General features: G+C 44.2%; 1 protein-coding gene across 1 annotated transcript in view; it reads left to right on the forward strand.

Moving 5' to 3' along the window:
- The first annotated feature begins 5,035 nt into the window (after positions 1-5,035).
- Positions 5,036-23,922, forward strand: part of MAF (MAF bZIP transcription factor) — a 41,903-nt gene continuing 23,016 nt past the window's right edge. The window contains 2 exon segments of the mRNA XM_079116960.1: positions 5,036-5,922; positions 5,924-6,316. Coding sequence (XP_078973086.1) covers positions 5,225-5,922; positions 5,924-6,316 — 1,091 coding nt within the window. The 5' untranslated portion in view covers positions 5,036-5,224.

The raw sequence follows: 23,922 nt of genomic DNA on the forward strand, positions 1-23,922 counted from the left end.
ATGAGGTAAGTGACTATTTATGCTAATCAGGCAGAAATATATTCTCAAGCATAATGCATTACATAAATTTGAATGCAAAATGTTCAATTATGAAGTAAATACAGGTAATGCAAATAATAAATTACCTCTAATAAAAATTATAAAAGATTTGTCTTCAAAGAGAGAGAGGCTTTAACTTACAACTGTGAATTGCTTAAAGAGAAAAGAATTAATAAATGCTGAATTACTCTGATGATTATTTAGCACATAATTCACCTATTCATAACGACTCCTGGTAATCACACTGTTTTTTCACATTCACCAATGGAGACTTCCCTCAGCAATTTTATCCTTATCAGATTATCTCATCTGATTCTATTAATTTTCTTCCATGAATCTGCTAACAGTGATTTGTGATTTACTTACCCTGCTAACTGAAGACTGTTAAAAGGATTTATCTAACACTAGACCTAAGCACAGTGGACGCCTTATCCTGCAGTCACTCTCCAGAACTCTTTCTCAAATCCATTTAGTTGGTTTCATAGTAAAATTTAGTGGACACTGCTTAGTTCTGCTCCATAAAATCAGCTCCCGGATAAACAAAGAGTTCAGTTGCTATTCTGGATACATCCTGCTGTTTTCAGATTCTGTACATCTGAGGCAACCTGATGCACTTGAGTTGCTATAACTCACCATCAGGAAAGACACATTCCTTTTAGCTTTTAATCTTTGTAATTTAGACATGAGGGGCTTTTCTTCCCCTTTGCAGAAACTTGTTATGTATGTACTGACACGAAACTACAATTGAGTTTTTGATGTTACTCTTTCGAAATGTTCTACGTGATTTGACCCATGCCCTCCTCCCCCTCAAAATCTTCTATAAATACTCATTGCTTTCAGAAACTTTAATGCTACTGGTTTGAATTGGTCAATAATGACAAACGCATGGTTTCTAAATTACTGTATATTGTTCTACAGAGATTACCAGAGTATATATAGCGAGGGGATATTAAGCAGCAAGAAAACACAGTTCATATTGTATCTGGGTTAGATTGGCTTGGATAGAAGAGAAACAAACAATGTTAGCAAAGAAGTCTAAAGAAATGTGGCCTGCTATAATTGTAGAGAATCAGAAACCTGAATAGTACTAATTAAAATGAGAGCGCTCAATTGTTATAAAAGAAATGCTGCTAACAGAGAACTGTAAATGTTTAGACACCCCTGTGAATCACTAAATAATAAAGTAAAAAGGACAAAAATGGGAATTAAGTTACAAGCCTGAGAGCACTATGGCTACACATCTAAAGCATAATTCTCATCCTCTGTTTCCAAGAGAAAATGGGAGACTATAAAAGACTCTGCAATAAGAGGAAGAAAAATACCACGGCTTAACAGTGGTGAACAAAAATAAACCATAAAAAATGTGCAGATAATAATACATTTAGCTGCCCAAACATGGGCATTTAATTTCTAGAAATGATATATAATTGCAACAATTAGGTATGCGGCCATGAAACTATATGGCATGGTCTTCGTCATTAGTGAATTCTGTTTATAAAATGTTTATTTATAAATGTAGCAGCTTCAGTGTTCCTGGTCAAAAATACTTTCTTGAGAGGCAGGGATCATACTTTATAGCTTTTAACAAAAACATGATGCAGAAGGAGTTTTAAAAATTATTATAAACAAAAAAGAATTAATTCTTTCCAAGTACACATAAATCTACATTTTACACAAAAAACATAAACTTTAGACATCATGAACAAGGCTAAATGCCATAATGTTTGTGTAATATAAGCAGTGCATTTTCCTCTGAACACATAAACTAAAATCCCTTAACTTCATTACTAGGTAAAATATCCTCAGAGGAGGAAAGCAAGGGAATTATCTTAGATAGCATAAATATTGGTAGGATCTTCACTCTTTCTTACCAAACTGTGACTAAACACAGTTCGTTCCACCCTAACAAAGCACTCCCTTAAACCAAAACTACCCTTATAAACAACTCCTCCGTGGTAGGCTTGTCAGGAAAATACCAACAGTGCCGGCCTTTCAGGATTAGGATATCCCTACCAATCTGGGAAGTTTCCCGGCAGGGATTCCTGGATTTGCTGAAACAGAAGACTCCAGGATCAGAGAAATTAACATGGGTTAATCTGGTATCTGAAGCTGGTGAGTGACACCTAAGGTCTGGTTATAAATAGTAAAGTATCCTGCCAGGTGGGTAAGACCATTCTGAAGTGCAATGTTCAAGAAGCTGGCTTAATATATGACCAAGTGTCAGAAGTCAGGTTTTCTGAGAATTACTTTTCAGATAAACAACTTTATAGCACTGTACTTAATCTTACTTACTAGAGACATCTCATTTATCACTGAATTACAAGTAACTTTAATTCTATTGATATTGCCATAAAGCCCATTGAAAATCCATCCTGCCACTTTCAGAGTTTGGGGCCCAGTTACCTAGGATCAGACTGCAAAGGTCTCTCAGCCAGAATTATGCCCGCCAGAGCATCTGTTGTCCTAGCTTCTTTGTTAATGATGAAGGGGGGAAATATGTCTCCTGCATTTGCTAGCACTTTCTTCGTCCCATTTCCTACAAGGTCGGGCTCTACCACCAAGGTCCAACTAACTTTTTTCCCCTCTTTCCTCCTCCCACTTTGGGGAAACAGCTTCTTTTCACTTCAACAAAACTGGACACGGATCAATTTCAACTGACCTTTGCCGAAAGGTGGCGCTGTTGAGGTAAAAACCAACTCGGTCCAACAATAGTTTTCACTCTTCGATCCTTTGCAGGCTTTTCATAATTTGTGTGTGTGTGTGTGTGTGTGTGTGTGTCCCTCCCATGAAGTTAAAAAAAAAAATCGACTAGAACCAAGTGCATTTCATTAATAGGTGGAATCAAGTCCCAACTTCCAAGCAGGTGGGCTGGACTTCCAAATGTGGGTCGGCTTCCCATAACTTTGCTTTCCCCAAATAAATCTCGGCTTCTCCAACTTGCCTATCGCTTTAAAATCTTAGAAGAGTTGTTGATTTCTTTTCTTTGCTCTCTTCTCCTTTTCCTTTCTTTCTTTCTCTCTCTCTTTTTCTGCACAGCTTTAAAAGAATCGATCTAAAAAATTGAACTAGTTATTAGCATTTGCAATCGTGAGCAGTCCCCCCCCCCACACACACACACTCCTGGTTTCCGGGCTTGTCCGAGAAAAATTGGTTTAAAATTTAACCCTTGAGGGGAGCTAGTGAGGTTTGGGGTATGGTTTTTTTTTTTTTTTTTTTTTTTTTTTCCTTCTTGTTCCCCACCATCAAACCCGAAATAAGTGGAACGCTACAGTGCAAAGGGCGCGCGCGCCAGACCCTGATAAACAGGGTCGAATTTCATAAGGGGATGGTGAGTGTGTGTGTGTGTGTGTGTGTGTGTGAGAGAGAGAGAGAGAGAGAGAGAGAGAGAGAGAGAGAGAGAGAGAGAGAGAGAGAGAGAGAGAGGGGGGGGGGGAGAATGAATATGAATCTCAAAGGCCATACAACTCTGTCCAGAATCGGGAGCCTGGCTGACCCATCTCAGCTTTGCCGGAGTTAAGTCGCTGGCATAGGCGCCTCGCTCCCCGCAGGGGCACGCGACGCTAGCGGCAGCTAGTCTCCGCGTGGAATGGCCCTAAAAACTTATTTCACCTCCTTTAAAAAACAGGGTTTATAGAATGAACTTTCTCTCTCCGCGGATTCCAAAGCGCTGGAGCGGGCTCACCACGGGGCGGGGTGCCGCGCGCAGTAGCCATCCCGGCACCCCGCGCATCCCCCCAACTCCAGCGCACTGGAGAGAGGGACAAAGAGTTGGTCCAAGTTTGAGCTCCCAGCGCAGTCAGGCTGCGGGAAGGAAGGTCTCCCGGAAGACACCTGGAATGCCCAAGATGCAGCGAGGAGGAAAAGCCAAAAGGCCACTTCACAGTCCCGGTGCTGGGGGACAAGCAGGGAAAGGGAGTTAGGCCAATCCTAGCAGATCAAGTGGCGGGCGAGATGGAGCTCCAGAAGACAGGCCTCTCTTGCGCTCCGAAGAAAAGCAAACTGTCCTCCCGGGTGCACCCGGATACTAGGCTCTCTCTGAAAAACTCCTTCCCCTCCCGCACTAAACTTTTTTCCGGGCCTTGCTCTCTCCCTCCCCGGGAGCCGCGGAGCGGGAAGGGTTAAGCCAGTTCGTCCCAGCTGACAGTCAGCTGATTGGGTCCTGATTGACAGCTCCGAAAAGTTTCCTTGTTTCTATACTATTATGCTAATCGCGGCCGCTCTTGCCGCCTCCCATTGGCCCGGAGTGCCAGTCAATTTCCCATTTGGGCCTGACGTCACGAGTGCTATAAAACTCAGCAATTGCTTTAAACTCTTCTTGCTGGATCAGAGGCTTTAAAATCTTTTTTCATCTTCGAGCTGTAGCTTGGGCTGCTCGTCGGCTCGGCCTGCCCCCCCTTCCCACTTTGCTTTCTGCCTCGCCTTTCCCCAGGACTTCGCTATTTTGCTTAAAAAAAAAAAAAAAAAGAAAAGAAAAGAAAAAAAAAAGAAAGAAAGAAAGAACTAAACTCCCCCCTCCCTTTCCTCCAGCCGGGCTGCACCTCTGTCTTGCACTTTGCACGGAGGAAGAGAGAGAGAGAAAGAGAGCGAGCGAGAGTGCGAGAGAAAGGAGAAAAGAGAAAAAAATAAATAAAAAGAGCCAGGCAGAAGAGGAGGCGAGAAGCATGAAGTGTTAACTCCCCCGTGCCAAGGCCCGCGCCACCGGACAGCCGCCCGCCGCGCCTCCAGCCCCGAGCGGCCGCCGCGCGCGCCCCGCCTGCAGCCCGGCCGGCAAGGCGAGCCCTCCTTATGCAAAGCGCGCAGCGGAGCGGCGAGCGGGGGACGCCGCGCACCAGGCCGGGCTCCTCCGGCTTCGCAGCCGCCGCCGCCACCGCAGCCCGCGGAGGACCTTCCCGAGCCTGAAGCCGCCGGCTCGGCGCGCACGGAGGCGAGCAGGCGAGGAGGGGCCGGGGCGAGCGAGCAAGCACATTGGCGTGAGCAGGGGGAGGGAGGGCGGGCGCGGGGGGCGCGGGCAGGGCGGGGGGTGTGTGCGCGCTCGGAGGTTTCGGGCCAGCCACCGCCGCGCGAGCTAGAAGCGCCCCAGCCCGGCAAGCTGGCTCACCCGCTGGCCACCCAGCATAGCCCGCTGGCCCCTCTCCTGCAGCCCATCTGGCGGAGCGGCGGCGGCGGCGGCGGCGGCGGCAGGAGAATGGCATCAGAACTGGCAATGAGCAACTCCGACCTGCCCACCAGTCCCCTGGCCATGGAATATGTTAATGACTTCGATCTGATGAAGTTTGAAGTGAAAAAGGAACCGGTGGAGACCGACCGCATCATCAGCCAGTGCGGCCGTCTCATCGCCGGGGGCTCGCTGTCCTCCACCCCCATGAGCACGCCGTGCAGCTCGGTGCCCCCTTCCCCCAGCTTCTCGGCGCCCAGCCCGGGCTCGGGCAGCGAGCAGAAGGCGCACCTGGAAGACTACTACTGGATGACCGGCTACCCGCAGCAGCTGAACCCTGAGGCGCTGGGCTTCAGCCCCGAGGACGCGGTCGAAGCGCTCATCAGCAACAGCCACCAGCTCCAGGGCGGCTTCGATGGCTACGCGCGCGGGGCGCAGCAGCTGGCCGCGGCGGCCGGGGCCGGCGCCGGTGCCTCCCTAGGCGGCAGCGGCGAGGAGATGGGCCCCGCCGCCGCCGTGGTGTCCGCCGTGATCGCTGCGGCCGCTGCGCAGAGCGGCGCAGGCCCGCACTACCACCACCACCACCACCACGCCGCCGGCCACCACCACCACCCGACGGCCGGCGCGCCCGGCGCCGCGGGCAGCGCATCCGCCTCGGCCGGCGGCGCGGGCGGCGCGGGCGGCGGTGGCCCGGCCAGCGCCGGGGGTGGCGGCGGCGGCGGCGGGGGCGGGGGGTGCCCTGCACCCGCACCACGCTGCCGGCGGCCTGCACTTCGACGACCGCTTCTCCGACGAGCAGCTGGTGACCATGTCCGTGCGCGAGCTGAACCGGCAGCTGCGCGGGGTCAGCAAGGAGGAGGTGATCCGGCTGAAGCAGAAGAGGCGGACCCTGAAAAACCGCGGCTATGCCCAGTCCTGCCGCTTCAAGAGGGTGCAGCAGAGACACGTCCTGGAGTCCGAGAAGAACCAGCTGCTGCAGCAAGTCGACCACCTCAAGCAGGAGATCTCCAGGCTGGTGCGCGAGAGGGACGCGTACAAGGAGAAATACGAGAAGTTGGTGAGCAGCGGCTTCCGAGAAAACGGCTCGAGCAGCGACAACCCGTCCTCTCCCGAGTTTTTCATGTGAGTCTGACACGCGATCCCAGCTAGCCACCTTGATAAGTGCTCCGTGGGGGTCCGACTCGGGTGTGGGCTTGCTAGTTGCAGAGCCACGCTCGCCACCACCTCGCCCCCTCCCCTACCGAGATCGCCCCCCTTGGTCCCTGTACACACACACACACACACACACACACACACACACACACACACATTGCTCCGAGTTTCTGGTGGTGGCGACTGTTTTAAATTGGGGAGGGAATGGGTGTTTGGCTCATGGATTGCCAATCTGAAATCCCCCCGTAACTTGCTAGCTTGTTTTTTTTTTTTTTAACACCCCCCACTCCGACTTGCACAATGTTCAAAGATCCCAGCAGAGTTCTCCATGTGAAACATTGCTCACCTTTGAAGCCCGCATCATTCGCATATTATTTTTCTTCTTCAGTTCATGAGCTGGTGTTCATTTTCTGTGTGTGTGTGTGTTTTATTTTGTTTGGATTTTTTTTTTTCTTAATTTTACTTTATGGAGCTTGCTGTGTTGCCCAACCTCCACCCTCACCCCCCTCCACCCATCTCCTCCCCTGAGATAAAAGAAAAAAAACGCAAAGTTTTTTTTTTTTCCTCCTCCTGAGTTCTTCATGTGAGATTGAGCTTGCAAAGAAAAAAAAAATGTGAAATGTTATAGACTTGCAGCGTGCTGAGTTCCATCTGGGGTTTTTAGCATTGTTATGCTAAAATAGAGGAAAAATAACCTCATGAACCTGCCACAATCAAGCCTGCATCAACCTGGGTGTGACTTGTGAGTTTTGGCCTTCTGATGCCAAACCTGAGAGTTTAGTCTGCCATTAAAAAACTCATTCTCATCTCATGCATTATTATGCTTGCTACTTTGTCTTAGCAACAATGAACTATAACTGTTTCAAAGACTTTATGGAAAAAGAGACAATATATTAATAAAAAAAAAAAAAGCCTGCATGCTGGACATGTATGGTATAATTATTTTTTCTTTTTCTTTTTCTTTTTTTTTTCCTTTTGGCTTGGAAATGGACGTTCGAAGACTTAGAGCATGGCATTCATACTTTTGTTTTTATTGCCTCATGACTTTTTTGAGTTCAGAACAAAAAAGTGCAAGCCTAGAGCCTTCTTCCCATGAAAGTTTGCATCTGCTCCAGCTTTGAGTTACTCAGAACTTCAGCCTCCCACTGTATATGCACTGAAGGCATTCCTTGTCAAAGACACCAGAATGGGTTCCCAATTGATCATGGCAAACGTTCAGGAACACTTAATAATGTTTTCTTTTTCATAAGAATGATCCCCCCCCCCCCTTTGGGGACTTAAATTGTGCTGTTGCCGAAAGCAGTCTAAATTTTATTTTTTAAAAAAAAGAAATCTGCCCCATTATTTTTCGGTTTGTTTTATTTTATTATTATTATTATTATTTCCTTTTTTTGGCTTTTGGTCATTGTCAAATGTGGAATGCTATGGGTTTCTAGTATATAATTTAATTCTAGTTTTTATAATCTGTTAGCCCAGTTAAAATGTATGCTACAGATAAAGGAATGTTATAGATAAATTTGAAAGAGTTAGGTCTGTGTAGCTGTAGATTTTTTAAAAGATTGATGCACTAAATTGTTTACTGTTGTGATGTTAAGGGGGGTAGAGTTTGCAAGGGGACTGTTTAAAAAAAGTAGCTTATACAGCATGTGCTTGCAACTTAAATATAAGTTGGGTATGTGTAGTTTTTGCTATACCACTGACTGTATTGAAAACCAAAGTATTAAAAGGGGAAACACCCCTGTTTATATCTGTAGGGGAATTTTACATTCAAAATGTATGTTTTTTTTTTTTTTCAAAATTAAAGTATTTGGGACTGAATTGCACTAAGATATAACCTGCAAGCATATAATACAAAAAAATTGCAAAACTGTTTAGAACGCTAATAAAATTTATGCAGTTATAAAAATGGCATTACTGCACAGTTTTAAGATGATGCAGATTTTTTTACAGTTGTATTGTGGTGCAGAACTGGATTTTCTGTAACTTAAAAAAAAATCCACAGTTTTAAAGGCAATAATCAGTAAATGTTATTTTCAGGGACTGACATCCTGTCTTTAAAAAAAAATGAAAAGTAAATCTTACCACAATAAATATAAAAAAATCTTGTCAGTTACTTTTCTTTTACATATTTTGCTGTGCAAAATTGTTTTATATCTTGAGTTACTAACTAACCATGCGTGATGTTCCTATGTGCTTTCCTTTCATTTTCAATTCTGGTTATATCAAGAGAAAGAATAATCTACAATAATAAACTGCATTTTTTTTTGATTCTGTACTCAGTTTCTTAGTGTACAGTTTAACTGGGCCCAACAATCCTGTAAGAAGTGTAAAATGCATCCTTTTCTCCAGAGGAAGGATGAGGAGGAGGAACAGGGAGAGAGTCATTCAGGATGAAGTTACAGGCTGATGAGCTGGCCCCATAGAAGAATTAGGAATATTTAAGAGAGACGTAAATTATGACCTCTATTTTTTACTCCCCAAAGTTTTCAGTTTTCAAATGAGTTGAACTATCATTGTTCTTTGGTGGAAAAAAAAAAAAATGAAAGAAAGAAGGAAAAGAAAGAAAGGAAAACAAAATGGTAGAGTAGCTTTCTGAACCCAGGGGCACAGCCGTCTAGAGAAAGTGCAACTAGCAAACGGGCCTATCAGAAGTGAGGCACATATGTGAATCATGGTAAAGATAAATAATTCTTGTCGTCTTTTGGCTAAAATTGATTATTTTTCCTTCTTTCCTTATATACCATGACTTTCTTGTTAGCAAGGCCTGACGAGATTGGACATAAACACTTCGGACAAATCAAAGTTTGGTTTGTTTTGCTTTTTTTTTTTTTTTAACTTTTGAAGGTCATTTCTCTTAAATAGGAAAAAAGCAAATCCACCCCTTACTTCTGTACCTCCCACTTCATATCTGGTTTAAACTGTGTTATCAAATCATATTTCACAGTAACTGTTCAGTGGAGAGCCTGCACTTAGACAAGCTGGTAATGATTTCACATCACGTTAGCTCCAGAAATATATGCAGGAAATAATGCCTTCATGGAAAGAAGGTATACTTTAATTTATTAGTATTTACCCCAAAACAGACTGTTTATGGGGACTAACTTGAAGATCATTCGGAAAGATTTTTGGCTACCCTTCCCTAGTAGAAATCCTAAGCGTTGACCTATTTTAAATTGACACAAATCCATGCAACTAATGTTACAAATTCATGCAGTTTGCACTCTTAGTCAACTTCCCCAAGAAGCTAACAGAATGTTAGACAAAGAGGCACTGTTTAAAAAATATAGCTAAACATTATGACTTTTGTTTTTATGTTTTGTTTTGTTTTCAATTCTTAAAAAGAAAAAAAGAGATAGATAATATTGCAACTCCCAACGAAGGCCTTATTTTGAAGAAAACAGGTTGTGCTTGGCGCTGGAGAGTGCTGGCCACTTTGATCACAGGGCTTCCTGTCTCTCTTTCATAGGATACGAAGACATTGCTTACCCTCCACATTTTTACCTTCCTTTCTGTGCCAGTTTGGATTCGGTTCCTGAATCCTCACTTAATTGTGCTTAACAAAAGTCTTAATAGCAAAGCTACACCCCTGTGCTAGGAGTTAACTGTCCTCAACTTGGGGGATTTTTATTTCTCACTCTCCCTCTGAAGATGCAGAAATAGACATGTCACTTTTACAAAAAAGCTCAGCATCCGATGGGAGATTTTAGGCAAACACAATCCCAGATCAAGACTGACATTCAGAACACACTGAATGCAGTTCGTTCATGAAAAGCGAGACCTGGTTTGGGGGGAAAAATGTAGTTCTGCCATAATTAAGGAATTTGATAGAAATCTATAAGGCAGATTCAATATAAGTCTGTTTGGGCCCCCAGACATTAGAAAGTGAAAGGAGTGCTGGTAACTGGGTCTTGGGCGGTTGGCTGTAAGAGAAGGTTAACTCACGGTGAAAGGCATTTTTGGAGGTAATGATTACTAAAAATTTTGAAAGATAGTGAGAGGCAAACACAATTTTTTTTATATATATAAAGAGCTCCTAAATCCTGTCTAGGTGCCCTTCATTACAAAGAAGTTTATAAATTAAAAAAAAAAAAAGAAAGAAAGACGAAATCACATAAAGAAATCCAACTTTTCCCTTTACGCTACATTTGAGTCTTTGTCTAAATAGTGTTAAAATTCCTTTCATTCCAATTACAGAACTGAGTCCACTCGCAAGTTGGAGACATCAGTGGGATACACCACATTTTGGAAGCCCCAGCAACATATATTTACCATTGTGTTCACAAAACAAAATTTTATGTGAGAGCTGTACATTTAAAAAATTATTATTAATTTGCAGTTTTGGAGAACAACTTACCCCTGATTTCCAGTTAATCTCCTTTTTTAAAGAAAAATTGTATTAGAAAAAAAGGTTGTTAAATGTACGACCTTTGCACTAATTAAGAATTAACTATGTCTCTTGTCTGAGGGTCTCAGGCATGGACCCATAGAAAGGGCATGCATGCTTTTCGATTTATCGTGCACACAACAGAACAGGTGTGATTGTTTTCAACCTGGAATATTAATTTTTAAAAATCCACTGAGATTACAAATGTACATGAAGAAAAGTTTGCCAAGGGGGTAACAGCTAGCTTTTTTAAGGCATATGCAGATGTGCACATTCTAAACAATCAATTTTCATGCTGCATTGTTTCCCTGGCAGAGAATTTTACTAAGAAGAAAAATATACATATTAGACTCCCCTCTCTAAACAGATGCCACCACGGGCAAAACCATCAGAGGAGCGGGCACCTGGTTCTCTCCCGGGCCCTGAGTAGCACTGCATGTCCTAAGATGACGAACGTATTCATTTACCAGACATAGCTGTAAATGAAAGCAACGTGTGGCCGAATACAAACTTAGCTACACACACACACCCTCTGTGTGCTTTCTCACCCCTCCCTTTCTGTTCCTCAATACAAAACTCACCATCTTTTAATTTCCCAGCTTTCTGCATGTTTCCTTTTTCAAAAATCATCTCATAATTTTTTACAATGTATCTGACACGTTAATATATTAGCATCAAATAGGCAAGGGTCCTCCTTCTGTCCAGCAGATAAATCTGCACTGTAGACCTCATTTCCTCCCTGTCTCAACTCTGTAACCACCTGGGCCTCCTTTGAACACACACTGCCCGGATGGGAGATTTCTATTTACTACTGAACACATAGTGCTAATGCACTGATCTTTTCTCCCTTTTACCTTAGTCATTTTTATTTAGTAGCATCAGTTCCAGATTCTTCTCTTCTTAAATAGATCCTCCCCTCACCAAACCACTAGCTTTACTGCTAAAAGCAGAGGGAAGAGGGAGAATGGTGGCCACCCTCGGCATGGTGCACAGCTGTCTCGGTAGCCACGTTCCCAGCCATTCCTCCTCTAAATAACTGAAGTTACTTATGACATGTTCCGAAGCTGTGAGTACGGTATGCAGGGAAGGTTCTGGTCTAGGCAAACTCTTCCATATTCCCATGCTCTTGGCTGATAGAATGCAGTCCCGCAGTATCCTGGGTCAATCAATATATTTAAAAGTCTGATTGCTCCACGGACATCTTTCATTTTTTTTTACTTTTTATTTTTTATTTTTATTTTTTTGGCCTACTGGTAGTTAAAGACTAACTGAGATAGAATGGAAGACAAAAATACATGATTGACAACCTTCAGCCATTTGACGCCTGTGCCAAAAAAACACACTCCCCAGCTCTGGGGCCTGAGCGCTCCAATAAACCTTCAGGCAGAGGGATAGGAAGTCCTTGGGGCCAGCTTTGGATTGTTGATTTGCAAGCCTCCCTACTGTGATTCATTTTCCTTGGATTTTTTTTTTTTTTTAAAGGTTTAGTCCCTTTCTTGAAAGGAAGGTCTTAGTTTTCTGTTTTGTTTTGCTTTTGGCTTGGGGACTTTTGAAAGGGAAGTTCTCTTCTGCAGGGTTAATCTGTCCCTGCCACTACTCCAGATTATTCCTAAGGATGCCGGAGGAATAATCTGTGGTCTGTGCCTTCCTTCCCGTTGTGAGGAAAATAAGAGAAACCCTGAAGTTTGCTTTCACTCTCAGCCCTCCCTCAATATCAAAGATGTCTCAAGTCAGGGCAGGGGTACACAGTGGCCATAAAAGGGGTGGCCCAGGGTCCGGCCCTCAGCATCAGGATTTGTTTGCTTTTGCATTTGTTTAAAAACAGAGCCTTAACCCACCTTCCCATAGCCTTGCTTTTCTCACTTTTGATATATATTTTCAAAATCCAGACATCAAACAGCCCTAGAAAAGGGGAATTCTCTGCAGGCATGGCTCCGCCCCAGCTCCTGAACAAACCCAGCACTGTGTGGCAGTTTTTCATAAACGGGGTAGGGGACAGGGGGAGAGGATTTCAGTCTCCCAGGCTATCTCATGATTGTTGGGGCATAAAGAAGTACAGTCCTGCCACAAATTGGGAGCATCTTTATCCTTTAGAGAGAAACAAAACAAAACAACCAAACAAATGAAAAAATCAAATACCTCTGCACCAAGGCATAGCAAAGCCTTGGTTCCTGTTCCCTGCACCCTCTGTCGGAGGTGAAAAAGGAGGGAAGAGAGAGAAAGTAGGGCTTGAAGGCAGGAATCCCAGGAAGAGACAAGCCCTGTGAATTTCACTTGCTCAGTGGCCAAAGTCAGAGAGGCCCAATGCTAACAAGGCTCCACTATTTCTTTAAAAATGAACACACCGACATTTCCTTCTGGGAAACAATTTGGGGAACCAAATCCAAATACAGCACTTGAAGGAAATCATTGATGTCTTAACTTCTGGGCACTTAAAACGCACCAATGTGTGACTCGGTGGTACTAGGCAGACATGTTATGCCAATATTTGTATGGTCCCTGCACTAGGTTTTATGACATCGTGACAGTTTTTTATTGTTTAAATTTGAAAGCCCTCTGGGTGTTTTGCATAATTCTCCCCAGCCGAAGGAGGCTGAGATAGAAAGCGCACATCAACAGCACACAGAAATCAGATCTATGAATTTGCATCAGAGTTGGACAGTTTTAAGAAACTCCCAAAACATTTCCATAGAGGCTCTGACTGGAATGCAGAGTTTCTTACTCAAATCAGAATCATCTACGGAGCACCTCTTCACTTGTTCCACACGATTCATTTTCTTGTCCTTTCTTTCTGTTAAATAACAATTTCCCCCTATAATTGGGACTTTGGATTGCAACATCACATTCCTCCCTTCTGTGTAGATTCATTTTGGATCTTTAGCTACGATTAGAAAGGGGCATTAATTCAAGGAAAGAGGAAGAGGAAAGGCTGGCGACAGCCAGAGTTTTGGGACAAAGAGGGGAGAAGAGAAATGGTTCTTGTTGTTCACCCCCCCACCCCTGCTGCCCCTACCTCCAGCCCACACACCCGGGATTTCACTTCTGACTTTCTCTATTTTAAATATTCTGATTCTCAGTATTGCCTGTTTCCAAGTTCAGATTCCAAAGAATGGTTTTTCCTTGTGGTTGGTTCTTTCAGTCACGGAACAGAAGAGGCCAGGAAACCTGACAGAACTAGACAGGGAAGAGCGGAAACCTCTATCCCCACAAGATGGTCGTAAAGGGAACCCGGTCTAAAAAGTCGTGACAGAGGGGCCGGTTCTCTTCTTGCAACCAATATTTGCCCTGGTTCAATGTGACCACATCCACTTTTGGAGACCCGTAGAAGTGGGTTTCTGACCTCCTTTGGAGGCTTCACCAGAAAAGAAACAGGCCTGAGGCCTCCAGGACTATAGGCTGCCCCAAACTAGGCCCAGGGAGAAGAGGGGAGGGAGTACCCTGTGCAAGGCTGGGGAAGGTATTGCTGACAGAGGCCAACCTTGGCTTATGACCCCCCATCACCAGGACACAGCTCAGGTCATTCTCAGGGTCCCCTCTTCAGGCCAGGAAGGATCTGTTTTCAGGGTGACTGAGAAGCTGCTGACCGGCACTGAACTTCCCACAGATCGATAAAAATAGTGAGGCCTCTAGCTCCAGGGTTTGGGGCCCTGTTCCATCCCGGTGTCCACCTCATGATTTCAACACCCCTTTCAGGCATGCCTGGTCACTTAAGGCCATAAGAGGGCCTAAGGGGCCCTGCCCTCAAGTCAGGAAGCGGTCGCCCAAGTTGAGGCCTTGGATCACATAAGTCACTCCTGCCACAGTTTAAATGGAGGCAAAGGCAGGGATGGGGCCATGTCTGGGGAGCTGCTCTGGGAGAAGAGCTGGGGGTTGGTTCCAGAATGTTTAACTCAGTTCTTAAAAGCTGGGGTGAAAGGGAAGTCGGGAAGGATGCTGAGATTAAGCCCCCTCCCAGTTTCCACGCACAACCCCCACCCCACAGAGTCCCCCTGGCCCCAGGTCCTTCGTATACCTGCTCCACAAGTCGCCCTAAACACTGCTGCCCCGCTCCCGTGGCCTGAGCTGAGCCGGGGCCTGTGCACTGGCCTCCCTCTGGAGTCCTCTGACGGGTGCGCAGCAGGTGCGCACCGACTGGAGCCAGGATGGCAGGCCAGGGCCGGCAACTGCCTGAGGTCACCAGGAAGTCCCTGGGTGCCGACAACAGCTCCAGGACCAAGGCGGAGCCCAGGGAGGCGGGTGCGATTGGGGACGGTAGCGTAGCGCCAGGCGGAGACGCCCAAGGCGCAGCCTGGCACAGGGAGGCACGCAAGGGGGCCCCAGCCAGCGCCCCCCAGAGCCCGCGCCGCTCCCTGCGCCGCGGCGGGGGGCTCGGATCTCTAGAGGAATTTGGCTTAAATTTTCCGAGAGGACCGCGCTGGCCTGAGCGGAGCGTCCGGGGCTCGCAGAACTACCTGCCTTGCTGCGCTCCTAGGTGGGCGCACGGAGGGAGGGAGCGGGGGTCGGAGGCGAAGGCTCTGCCCTTCACCTGGAGACCCCCGCCCCGTCCTCCAGAGCCCCGGAACCTTCTGTAAATAAAACCATTGGTTCCAGATCATTTGATTTTTTACTCATTAATTTTCCGGCCCATTTTCCAGATCTATCCCCCTCTCCTTCCCCGCTTTGGTTAGAGACAGAAGCAGGAGGAAAAAGTGGACGAGGGAAATAAAGATAGCAAGTTAAAAATCTTCACGGAAATCTCGATGTGGTTTGGGTTTCCCTTGGTGTATAGTTTGATGTACATGATACTACAAAACCAGTGACGCAAACTTTATTAGGATTCTTCCATCAGGGCCAGGAAGAGGTTCCAGATATTTCTAGGCATGCGGAAACAGTCTCCAGAGGACAAACTTTGAAACTCCTAATTTCAAGAAGGATCATTTTTACGTAGGGCGGCCTTCTCAGAGCGACCCTGGGTTTGGGTCCGTGGTTAAACTAGGAAAGTCCCGTTGGGTCTTCATACATAAATCTCCTCTTTCCTTTCTCCCTTTTTCTTAGAGGATTTATTAGTGTGCAGATAAATATATTGAAATTAAAACAATGATGTACATATCTGAAACATTTTTACAGGGCCAGACTGTTTTAAAATCCTTTTTGATAGCATAGGAAGAAAAAAAAAAAAAAAAAACCTGGGGCAATCATTTTGAGATTGAATTTATTAAATGGGGATATTTGTTTCTTTCCATTTTCAGGCAATGAATTCAACATATTCTTTCATCTGCCGTTTATGTATTTATTTCATCTATGGACTCATTTAAAGTAACATTGCAGTGGGGGAAGCTATTCAAAGATAAACCCGCAGTTTCTATTTCTGAAGCTAAAGTGATCATAGGGCAGAGTTAATGGGTCTACTCTGTCCATTGGTAGACATAAGAACTTGATCTGAAGTCTCTGTCTTAGAACAACCTTCTCATGTAAAAGACAGGTCAGCTCCCTCCGCAGACTTTACATGACTTGGAGTGGTGTGGAGACCCAGGCTGAGGATCAGTGACACATTTCAGGATACACTGTCTGTGCTAATTCACTACTGTGAAGATATTTAGCCCTTCTGAAACCTCCCTTACAGTATAAGTACACACTCTTAGTCTCTTTAAAAAATATTCTTCCGCAGTTAGTGTAGCAGGCTCTGTGCTGTCAGACATCTGGCTTAGATTACAACATCGTGGTCCAACTCAAAAAATCTCCTCTCACTCCCAGGCAAGACCCCCTTGCCCTCACCACCTTTCCCCAGTGACTGGTCTGGGCAAAGGTACTGAGAACAGAGAAACCACAATGGCTTTTGGACTCTGATCAGGTGTGCAAACAGATCCCCCCCTCCCCATTCTGCCTTTTGAAAGTAAATGCCTTGATAACTGGATGGGTTCCCCAGGTAGCTGGAGAGTAGAGGTCATCCTGAGGAAAGTGACACCGATGATCTAAAAAGGACATCTACTTTATGAGATTTCAGGCAAGAAGCCAAATATTGCATTTAATGAGGCTGATTCTTTTTCTCCAAAAATAACGGAGACTATCAATGATATGGTCAGGAAGGAAAAGGGGGCATTTTGCAAGACTATGTTCAATTATTGCTTTGTAATATTTTTCTAAAATTGAAAAATGCCTCACAAGTATATGATCTCATGTAAATATTCCTTGCCGGAGCTTAACAGATGTTTGCAATGCCCCAAAGGAACCACAGCAATGTTTTCTCCAAAATTTCTTAAGCTTTTAAACTCTATTCTCTTGTATTTCTGAAAGAATCTGTTGTTTCTGGATATCTTTAAGAAATCATCATAAATGGCAAGTTTCTCTTTTCATTGTTTTAGAGGTTAAGTATTTGAACTTCAAATGGAGACCAATTTATATTACTGATACGTTTGAATTTTATAATTTTAGTATGTATCTTGTTTCTTTTCTACTTTCCTTTTCAAAGAAATAATATATTTGACAAATGATTAATACATGAAAAAGAAATTTGTACCTTAAGGGTCTAAAAATATTTGTACCATGAAATACAAATGCAGGCACATAATGTATTTGGGACAGTTCTGGCAGATACATGGGGTCAGATTTGTTATCCAAACATTTGGGGCATTGTATTACTATTTAGGTAAAGAGCATTTGAAAGAATTAGACAGTTACAGTGAATGACAATTTTGGTGAAGATAGATAATGTGTTCAGTTATAGCTGCCTGCAGACAGCATGTGAATGACTATAGTCTATCTGTTCACACCAGTGGTAAGGTACTCCAAAAAAAAACATGGGGGATTAAAGAAAAATAACTGACTATCCTTGTTGGAAAAAATTAGATTGACTTAATAGTTTGTTGTAGCTATTATACACAGATTTGCTGTAACTGTGTTGAATTTTTAAATTAGATTTTAAATATATTTTGACAGTCTGAATTTGTATAGTGTGACTAACTATAGGAAGCAATGACAGGTCTGCTTTGTTATGAAACTGCTGTCTGGAAAATATTGGGCTCTGTACAGTAAATGATCATTATTTTGCCACTTACATTAGTACGGCTAATGGCAATAGGGTTTTTTGAACCATAGAAAGCTAACTACTTTGAATTACTGTGTTTTGTTATTCATTGTCAAGTAAAAAGTCCTTTTTTTTTTCAAGCAACCTCATTTTGGTATCGCCATTCTAAGTACTCCCTGCTAGGAATTTAAACAGAGAAGTAGTTAATAAATAAAGGGGTAGAATCTCAATGGTTCTATTTGTTAAGAGAACATTTGCAGTTAAGGTCAGCAGTGTTAGCAGAACAGACCAGAGCGACAGAGGAGGGGGTAGAAAATGGAAGAGAATGTGTCCTAGTTCACTGCCTGCCAAAGGTGGACTGGGGGTCCTCAGAGGGATGGATGGGCCATCAGCAGTCGCTTGTGAATGAGAGGCCCATCAGAAATGATTGACTCCTCCCCACTGCAAACCCAGAATCTCTTGGGTCCCTTTGAACTGCGAACAGCTTCAATCCTGACCCAGACTGCCAGGCCAGTGGGTTCATGGCTAGCTCAGCCTCCCAGTGGGGGAGCCAGAGTTCAGAGGCAGTCACAGGCATTGTAAGCCATGCCCTTCCATGCAACCCCTCCTCTGACCTGGCTGGGCTGAGGCCACCAGGCAGAAGCAAGTGGAACTAAATCACTCTTCTTTTAGTCCAACTCTGCCCTTATCATAGTTAGGCTGCCGTTAACAAACTGTCCTTGAAACATTCTTCATGGTTATTAATTACCCTTTGTTTATTTTAATATATTTACTAAATCAGGTACCCAAGGGAGTCCTCTACATCAGTGATGTGAAAAGTCCAGTTGCCTGAAGTCAAAGAGGTACATCTTGATTTTTGATTTGCATGCGCTTGTGTTAGTGAGTTTGCCGTGAGAGGAGAGGTAGCCAGCAAGCAGGCAATGCTGCTCATTCTTTGGGTGTGAACAGTTCCTGTTTGGAATAGTTTCAGTATTCGGGTTTCACACACAACATACAATGTGATACTAGGTGCTGCAGAGGAACCATACCAGCAATATATGTGAAAACCAGCATGCATTCATTGTCTGTATTTATTTCATTTCATCGATGTCACTTACAGAGTAATTCAGTCTGAGTAGATCTCAGATCTTTGGCTTTATCCCACATAGTGTGTCAACACCGAAAAAAGTGAATGTCAGGCCATTTGGATGAACCATGCAACTGGCATCCATTGCTCTTGGGTGGTTCTACCTGGGCCTAGCGAATATTCCAAATTGATGGTCGCTTATAATTTGGTCCATACTCACATTCTGAAAATTTAGTATAATTTCAAAGCACAGTGTGACCTTCCTTCTGCATCCAAATGTGTCTCTGGAACCACTCCCCACTTCAATTGGAGACAGAAGGGGAGGGGAGAAAACAAAGGGGAGGCAGAAATCTGATTTTCATCTACTAAAAAAATGAAATCGAGCTATTTAAATGGGTTTTCAATTACAAGTATCCCAGCATGAATTTAATTATAAACCCTCTTCGTTTGGAGAGGTAGACCAACACTCTCACACCAATAATTATTTAGTGTCATAGTTTTATGTATTCTTGTTACCTCTCATTGGCTAATGGCACAGAGTTTGATTTTTTTTTATTAAAAATTTTGCTTGCTGAGAAATTTGCATGAAATACATTTTTTTTTTTTTTTTTTTTGGTTCCTAGTGAAACTGAGGGGGGCAAAAGTCACACTGTCAAATTGCTACTCGTTGCAAAAGAGGCACTTTAAGGATCCGGCGAATGGAGAGCTTTGGAAAAACAGAACTCATTTTTCTCTCTATTCAAAAATAGTATCTGATTACTTACAAGTACATGCTGCTATGTTGAGAGTCTCACTAAATAACTGGATTGTGAATATGGAATATGGTTTCTTTGCTAACCTTATGCAAAATTAACTTTTCCTTTAATAGTTCCCATACATGGGTTGTAACTCCATGTTTACCTTTAAGGTTTACCGATGTGTCCGTGTGAGTGCATGCAGTTCCGATACTTTATTCCTCTCTTGTCCTCGTCTTTATAATTGCAATTTCAAGATGGTCTGTTAAATATGATGATCAAGGACCACTATGCAGGTTTTGTGACATTGAAACCATCCGTTTTGAACAAAGAGTTAATGAACTTTAAAAGCAAGGTTCACACTGGTCCTGACCCTTCTGCTAATATTTCATATAAGGTTACTGGTGGGAGCGAAATCAAATTTCAGCTGTGAACATGATTGACAGGTGAGAGCAAGGAAGAGAAAAGAAGAGAAAGGCATTTGGTCCAGATGGGGAATTTGGGGATGAGGAAGACAATTCCTTGAAGTTCCTCTGTGATATTAGATATTATAAGCTGATATATGAAAAGTTCAATACTTGGTACTCTTGGGGGAGTTACTTAGTTTATTTTCAGAAAGTCACTTGGGTTAAGGGATTTCAGTAGTGAAAACCAAAAAATGGTGAACCACTAGGTTTTCGCCTCCTTGCTAGTTTCTACCATGTACAGCTTTGTGGCTTATTTCCAGCGGTTTTCTAGGCTAGAGTCTGAAAATTAAATCACAAGCCATTTGGGGAACTGTTTAATTACCTTTCATTTATTCTCAGAAACACTGTCTAGATTATATAATGGTTCATGGACATATTACAAAATATTCATCCCAAGTGGTATGGCAGAAAGATTAAATTTTCCTTTTTGGTAACATCCCTTGATCCTGACTAACATTTGCCATTGGTGTGTGTTAAAGGCTACCATACGCAAATCCACCCCAACGCGTGGTAGGTCAAGACTGCGCTTTCTGGTGGAGGTCTCCTGACACGAGACCCACGCTCCACCCTTCTTGTCCACCCTTCACCCAATCTGGCTACTTGGTGGAAAGTGTTTATAGGTAGCATTGCTGCTGACTGAGGTGTGACTGTTGCCATGGAAACGTGATGACACTCTGTGACCCTCACATTCCGGGTGACTTTCGGATTAGCCTTGGACACCGTCTGCAAGTTTGAATCTTCGCAAGGAGGTGACCTACAGCTCAGGATTTGCACCCAGGTGGAAAGCAGGTGTTCCAAATGTGTTGTTTGTCTCAGGTGCTGAAACCCCAGTTGGGAAGGTGGCGACAGACCTTGGCCAGCTCGTGCCGGTGTTCTGCCCATTTCACAGGCTCCTGACCTGGATGCAGCCGAGCCTTACAGAGCTGCCTTTGAGGAAGGCAGGTGTGACACCTCCGGCCTGCTTGTGGTTTTACTGTCACCTTTGGGGGATGCCAATGGAATCTGTAGAAACAGCACATCCTGGGTTCCAACGTACCTATGGATTTTTTTTCTCTTTGGGACATGTTTATGCCAATGGTAGGAATTCAAAAGGCCGGCAAATGTGAGGAAGGCTTTACTGTCTTATGAACCGGGATAAGACTAAATCACAACACAACAAAACCAGCTGAAGGACTCAGAAATCTCTTTCCTATTTTGTTGACTCTCCCTCCCATGTTGCCCATAATCTTCCAGAAATAAAACGTAAATTTCTGTTGCCCGGTGTGGACAGGGGTGGAGTGGGGGGTGCCTTAGCATGTCGTGCGCAGCTGTTTAGTTCAAATATAAAAGTAAAGATTCTTTAAACTCATGTGCCTCTAAGAGTCCATCAAAATATCTTAATGGAAGCAGTGAATCTGGTGTGTCCATGTGAAGGGCATGTGAAAACCCACATCAGAAGTTCTGAAAGGTCCACATGGCTGGTCCTGGCCACCCCACGACCTGAGGAGGAGATGATATCTTGCTGGGATATCTGCAACAGGGACCAACCTATCACAAATTCCATGAGTATAACCCAAGCACATTGCATCAAGGTATCTATGGGCACTGACAAAATTAGGGGGCATTTTATTATTCAGACTCCCCCTGACTGCTTTCGTCGTTGTGTTCGTTTATTTCTATTATGCCCCTCCGTATCAGCCACCGCACCTCCTTCACATACAGTCTGGCTAATGTGTTTTCCATTCTGCAGACACTGGCCCACGACTGAGCCGATTCAATCAATTAATTATAGCAGAATAACTGGCCTAATGATGCTACAGGAGTGTGCATTATTTTCAGTAGACTCTGGGATACTCTTAGAGGGGTGGACTTAAAAAAACATGATGGATTTGGGGGGAGGAAAGGAAGAAGGAATTTCTACAAAAGTGCAGGACTCATTACTTAAAACAATGGTGCTTCTGTAAAAAGCTTTCGTTCTAAAAGCACGCCATGCACTCAGGCACCTGCCAAAAGCTCAGATTTACTGCTGCCGTTCGCAGACGCCAGTGTTGAAACTCCCTTCACCTGCAGCTTACTGAGTCTCTCATTTCCTCACTCCAAAAATTACTGTCAAGTTGTTGTTTTGTGTCTGCATTTTTTTTTTTTTTTTTTTTTTTTTTTTGCTTTTCCTGACACCTAATGAAATTATCAGCAATAAATGAGCTAAGCACCAGGGTTGAGGGTTTTTTGTTTGTTTGTTTTTGCTTTCCATTTTGTAATATTTGGAAAAGGCGAGGACAAGGGAAACCCAGGGGGAAAATTCAGTGTGCCTCTCCAGCATCTACAGGAAATGTAATAAAGCTATTAGCACTTAGATCCTTGCAGATGGGAACTAGCCTGCCCGGGTGGGGGAAGGGAGGGCCCAGTTTCAGGTGCTCCATGGGAAAATCAAACCAGCGGTGGGATTTACAGGTCTGCTCAATGGGGACAAGGTGGTCACTTGAGCAGTAACCTCAGGTGTAAGCTGCTGGAAGACATTAGCACCTGTTTAGGAATCTGGGGTGCAGCCTATGAAACACTCACCAGTGAAGTGAGACAGACAGTCCAAAAACAGAGGCACAGGGAGGTGTTGGTAGGAATTTTTCCCCTTTTCCCTCAGCTAACATCTTCTAATAATGTGCTCATTCCCATGCAGTCAGTGACGATTTCGAGTCATTTGGGTCTATTGAAAAGCAGGGGAAGCTCACTTGCTCGCAGGTAGGCAGTGGAGGTGCGAATTGAATTGATCTGAAATGCTCCCAGAAATTGACCCTGAGGTCATCTTCCTTTAGATTGGGTTCTAGGCCAAAAGTTTCTTTTCTTCTTCCCTGGCTTCTGCCTGCTTCCAGCAGCAGGGTTGAGTTGGAGTTCGTAATTATTTAAAAGGATTCTAATGCAGGGGTGACTCCGCCTCAGTAAAGTTAATCAACGCAGAGTCCCTTTGTTACCCATGGTAGTTAATTAAAGGGCTGAAGTCTATACTGCGCAGTGGTATGCCTCCAGTTTGTTTATGTTTAAAATGAGGTTCATTCCTGATGTGCAGGAAATGGGGGAGAAACCTAATGTTGGGGGTCTTGCTGGGCTGAACGTTTTGCATAGAGAAGAATTTTCTGTTTATATTCCCCGTTCCTTTTCTTCTTTACTCTCTCTTTTCATGGAGTGATTTGAATTCTTTCAAATCATCTGAAGGTGCACGCTGTACCTTGAGCAGTCTGGATCATGAGCTGCCTTTGGGAAGGCGCCTAAGTCCACTGGCAGGGATGCTTGGCACAGCTCGCCTCTCAGCAGCAATGGAAGCCAAGAGAGGTCAGAAATCTCCTTCCCTGTTGCGGACCTTTGTGACCCAGCCTAAGACCTGCTTTATCAGTCTTTGTGCCTGTGCCCAGAATGCACTTGAAACTATGTCCCAACACTTAAAGGTTGTTTTGTTGATTTGCTATTGTTTTTATTATTTCCAGACTTTCTATGTCTTATTTTTCTTCTTCTTTTTCTTTTTTCTTCTCCTTTTGAAACTCTGAGCAGTTTCTTGCCATCATCTACAACAAGAGGAAACTAAAGGGCATGGTCTGGCTTTGCCCTCCTAGAGCTAGAGGCCACAGGATGGGGACAGGATTTCTCCCAGTCACTCCGGGTCTGCTGGTCTACCCAGGTCTGAGGGCTCTACTGCTCTCCTTGCCTGTGGCCTTGGCATCTCACTCTTTTCCTAGACCCATCGCCTCCCCACCTGCTCAGAAGGACCACTGAATCAGAACTTCCATCTCTGTGGCTTTCAAAGTCCAGCCCCAACTCAGGTGACAGTGGTAAAGTGGTTGCAAAGCGTGTGAAGCGCGCAGACATTCCAGTCTCCCTTGGCAGCTGGGGAGCCTAGTTATTTAGAGTGTTAGATCTGCTTGCTCTGATCTCTGCTTGCTTGGTGACCCCTCAT

The sequence above is a fragment of the Sciurus vulgaris genome (assembly GCF_902686455.1).
Source record: "Sciurus vulgaris genome assembly, chromosome: 17".
Classification (NCBI taxonomy): domain Eukaryota; kingdom Metazoa; phylum Chordata; class Mammalia; order Rodentia; family Sciuridae; genus Sciurus; species Sciurus vulgaris.